At 29.8% G+C, this 5,000-nt stretch overlaps 1 protein-coding gene across 50 annotated transcripts in view; it reads left to right on the top strand.

Moving 5' to 3' along the window:
- The window catches only part of FOXP2 (forkhead box P2), a 593,473-nt gene that overhangs the window by 523,790 nt on the left and 64,683 nt on the right, over nucleotides 1-5,000 (top strand). For 25 of the 50 annotated variants that reach the window (XM_078343237.1, XM_078343240.1, XM_078343245.1 and 22 more), the window contains 2 exons: nucleotides 3,645-3,782; nucleotides 4,915-5,000. The exon at nucleotides 4,915-5,000 is cut by the window's right edge and continues 109 nt beyond it. In XM_078343237.1, coding sequence (XP_078199363.1) covers nucleotides 3,663-3,782; nucleotides 4,915-5,000 — 206 coding nt within the window. In that variant the 5' untranslated portion in view covers nucleotides 3,645-3,662. Of the gene's footprint in view, nucleotides 1-3,644; nucleotides 3,783-4,700; nucleotides 4,752-4,896 lie in introns of all 50 variants that reach the window. The other 25 variants (XM_078343230.1, XM_078343232.1, XM_078343229.1 and 22 more) reach the window with 3 other exon arrangements.

The raw sequence follows: 5,000 nt of genomic DNA on the forward strand, positions 1-5,000 counted from the left end.
AAATATAATTATATTTAATATCACTTACCAATAATAAGTGCTATTAATTGTAATTCCACTCACCCCATTCTAGTATAATATCAAAAATTTTTTTAATTTAACCACTGACTCATTGCAAGACAGTTTCAGAATTTTCACTCTTTCATTTTAGAATCCATAACCCTATCTTTATATCCAATTAACTGATACTTCTTGGTGCACAGAGCAGCATATCAGGTTTGTGGTTAACTCATCTAATGAAATAATAAATAAGGGTAAATGGAGATCCTTGGCTGGTCCATCATTAAGGAGAATTTTAAATCTGTCAGCAAAGTAAATACCAAGAGACAAAAAAAATCTCCCAACCAAAGATGACTCTATTTCCTTTCTTTATGTTGAAGATTTTAACTGATAAATAACATTCAAAACTGTCTATTCCTTCTGATTTCATTTGGTGTTAGAGCCACTGAACTTTTATTTGCCTTCTCACCAGAAAACATCTGAAGTAAGTTCTCCCTCCCCTTCTATATCATACGTCTAACTTGTGATCCTTATTAGAACATTTGCATAAATCAAATTACATATCCAGTGAAAAATATTTTCATAAGTCTAACACTGAACTTGCTAAGGTATATGCATTTCAAAAAATTATCCATAAATTTTCATAAGGCTGATACTGATTTTGTCTGTTTAAATATTGGTAAGTAGTATAAACTCTACATTTTTGTATGTATACAGTTAATCTTCATTCATTTTTATCAATGAATTCCTAGAGTTACTTGTGGTAGCAAGGAAATGAAATAGGACAGTAACAAAAAAATGATGAGGGAGGAAAAAAGGAAATGTGTCACTTAAAATGAGTCACTTAAAAATAGAGGTTCTGCATTTTTCAAATTGCAAATGCAGTAGTCTGCTTATTACTGATATTTGTTGTAGAAAAAACTAGTTTTTTGTTTATTAAATCATTTAGATTTTTAGTAATCTCCTTAGTTTGGGTGAACTTATATATGTGTATTTAGAGATGATAGTATTAGTTTATTTGTAGTGTTAGAAACTATCAGAAGTGTACTTGTGTCTTTCTATTTATATAATTAATTTTAATTTCTGTCTTTTGTACACATAGAAGTAGAGTGTTCGTGTGTGTTAATTGACTTATCTTCCTAATTATTTTTATATCTATATATTGTCAGTTTCAGATGGCAGTTTCCTAGAAGGTAGACCAGAATCTTATTAAAATTTTTTAAAATCACATAACATGTGATCACTTAATACATGTGATTTTAGGATGATAATGATGTCATGGTTGTATTTAGGTCATAACTATAAATCGAAAGATACTCAAACCATTTTAAGAGTAAAAAAATCATCTAACTTATGTAGTGTAAGGAAAATATATTCTAAAGAAGGTGAACATATAAAGCTTGCTTAAATTTGCTCATATATCAAATCGATCACAATAGGAACAAATTCTAGAGTCATATGTATAAGCAGTAATCTGTCAACTCGCAGTGGCTTATGGCATCTCTCCATTCATAGAACTTTCCCTATAAAGTTCATTTATCATTCTACGTAAAGTATTTGTACTTGTAGGTGTAGGGATAATTAAGGAATAACATAGGGACAATTAAAACACTCTATATACTGAAAAAATAAGATGCTGTTAGGTGAGAGAAGTGTGACAAACTTCTTATTTATGATTAACTTTATATAGGGTATATATCTCTCTATATATATTTATCCATGTATATATCTGTAAACTCTATATCATCTATCTGTCTATCTAGACTGACAGCTTTTTAAAGTTTAATATGTCTGTCTTTCTCTGTCCCTTTCAGTTTGATTTCTTGTTATTTGGAAACAGTATGAGGTAAATGATTGTTGGAAGAAAAGGCCTTTTTGTAGATTGATAAATTCTTTTCTAACTACTTGTTCTAACCATTCTATTTGTTTATCAAAGAACAAGTGGTTAAGTAAACTGACAATTTTATAAAACAGCCAGACACTTGAAAAACCCATTGGTGAATGAATTTTACAATAAACATTTCAGAATGCTTTTTATTATAATAAATTCAAATATAGTAATTTATAGGTAAGTCGGTATGTTCTTTAAAAAAAGTAAATATTTTAAAAAATCATTGAATTTCTGTCATGTTTCTTTTTCATGTTAGACAATTTGATCTAATTAATCTGAATATGTTAACATGGAGAAAAGACATAGCTATTTTTCAGTATTAAATATGAAAGGTTTTGATTTATTTAGTTCTTTATTTCTTTTTGAAGAGAAGAATTAATCTACCTTGAATTTCTGGGTTTTTTTTTTTTCTGCTGCTTCTAACCTCTTTTCATTATTAATTTCTCTTTTCTTCATTACATAAAGTGCCACACTGGAAAAGTTTGAACTGCATTCAAAATTGACTATTAAAATCAGTTGTGAATCATATCTATTAATTTCTTTTGGTTTTCAAAGACATGTTGCCTAATTAATTTGTTCTAAAACAGTATTTATATAAATACTTGGTTTTATTTACAGTAAAAGTGAATTGTTTTTTTCCAGGAAAGTCATTGCTATTTCAAAGGTTGCAAATTTGTAAAGTTAATAAGTTGTTTGATCACATACTGGTTAGTACAAATAATGCCTCAACAAGTGTTACTGCCTTCTATCGGAGCATGGACTTCAGGTTTCTATACCAGGTTTTCCGATCACCACTTTTGCCATCTTCTTCCTGTTTTTCACACCCTTTCCCTCTTTCTCTAGGGCTTTCCCCCCAGCTTGTCCTGTTTTTATGTTTTCCTTCCTTCCTTCCTTCTTTCTCGTCTTTATCTTTTTCTCCTTCCTTATTTTTTATTCTTTCTGCCTCTCATCCTCAGAACCCTGAAGAAAGAGGAAGTAGTGGAAAAAGTTTTAAGTAAATTACTTTATTTTCAGTTTAATGAACAACCTTTGAGGAATTGCTGAATTTTCGTACTTTCTGGTATAAGCTTAGTTGCTTGAAATAAAAAAGTTTAAAGAAAAAGCTAGAATACTAGCTTTATGAGTACTTCTTTCAGAGGACCTCTGTATGTCACTATTTTTCTAGATACACACACACACACACGTATGTCTCCTGTATGAATTACCATATATTCTCATATGCTAAATTTTATTCCTATATGTATTTTCTATTTATTATGTATATATGAAATTTTGAAAATTGTAATTATATTTTACAAGTAAGTATACTGTACAAATATTATTTTTACTACTTTAGATAACATTTATATACATATTTTTCAATTCTTTAATCTTTAGTATTTATTTTAATTATAATTTAAGTCATTTCAAAAGGCTTTGTGTTTATAGAACTGATATTAATGAGATGATCAATTATGAAATATTGAGAACACTGCCATGTAGTTGTTTATTTTTAGCTATAGATATTATAGCTGAAATTCAAATAGCTAAGCATGTTAAATAAGAGGTATAGAGTTTGATAAAATTTTATACCTCTGGAAAGCTAGTATCTACGTTTTGTGATACTTTAGTACTATTATTAAGTAGTTATATTAAATGTGACAAAAATTATTGATCAATGCTAAAGAATTTATGAAAGATAACATAATATTTGTGAAATCCATTAACAGATATTTGGTTATGACCACTATTTCTCTTTCTGTTTCTATGCAAGGTGCCTGTGTCAGTGGCCATGATGACTCCCCAGGTGATCACCCCTCAGCAAATGCAGCAGATCCTTCAGCAACAAGTCCTGTCTCCTCAGCAGCTCCAAGCCCTTCTTCAACAGCAGCAGGCCGTCATGCTGCAGCAGGTAATGTGGGTTACCTGCTTTGGTGTTCTAGCATGACTTAGAAGGTGTGCACTTATGTTGAAAATGCAGTGGGCGTATTTGACAATTCAGTCTCCATTTGAAAGGACAACCTATCAGCATGCTAGAACATAAATATAACATTTTAATTATAGAACTCATAAGAAAATCTAGATTCCTTAGTTTTAAAAAATTCATTGAAGTCTAGAATAAGAGAACAGAAAGGTGTAATTTGAAAATGGAATAAACTAATATTTAAATATTCAAATGCTTAGGTCCGTTTAATTTGTGACTTGCCGACAAAAATGCAAAAATACTTATCAGATAATAGTTGCTTTTAAAACGCCTAACACCTTAGCATTCCTTTTATTTCACAAAACTATGAAATTTGAATTGACTACTTTGTTAAAAATGCAGAAAGTAAGATCCCAAATATTCCTTTTCAAAATATACTCATCATTTAGAAAGGGAAGAATCTATTTATTATAATGAAATTAGGCAGCTGAGCCACAAATTTATGAAATTTATCTTTTCAAAATAACAAACATAGTGTTCCTAATATATATATCACATTGGAACCATGAGTGTATAAAAGTGGAGTTTGTTATACACCTACTTATTATCATGAAAATAATGTGATTTACCTGAAACTTTTTAGTATATAATTACTTTGCTATCTTCTGTGCTGATGATTACAGACCAATTACTTGTAAATCTGACATCGTTCTCAACATCTGATGGATTAATTTTTTTCCCATAAGAATCGAGCAAACTGATTTTATGTAGCTACATTTTTATTCTTACAAGTAGTAGAGTATAGCCTAGTTTTTATATGCCAGTAGGACTTCAGATGTAATAATTTAAAGTATTAATTTGGCTCTGACCCTTTAGAATACAGACTTTCTATACCCTTTTGTTTAGGATTTTTTGGATTCTGGATTGGAAAATTTCAGAGCTGCCTTGGAAAAAAATGTATGTAGAGCTGTCTCTTTGAATCCAATGCATATTTTTTTGTTGTTTTTATGAGATGAATCTTAATGGATACTGTGCCATATGCCAGTCTAGAAGAGTTTAGGAGATTTATAATACGTGAAACTTTTGCCTTTATTTATTAAAGTCAAAATGGTTTATTCAGCAACAACTACAAGAGTTTTACAAGAAACAGCAAGAGCAGTTACATCTTCAGCTTTTGCAGCAGCAGCAACAGCAGCAGCAGCAACA

Source organism: Callithrix jacchus, chromosome 11 (genome assembly GCF_049354715.1).
Source record: "Callithrix jacchus isolate 240 chromosome 11, calJac240_pri, whole genome shotgun sequence".
In the NCBI taxonomy this organism is placed as follows: Eukaryota; Metazoa; Chordata; class Mammalia; order Primates; family Cebidae; genus Callithrix; species Callithrix jacchus.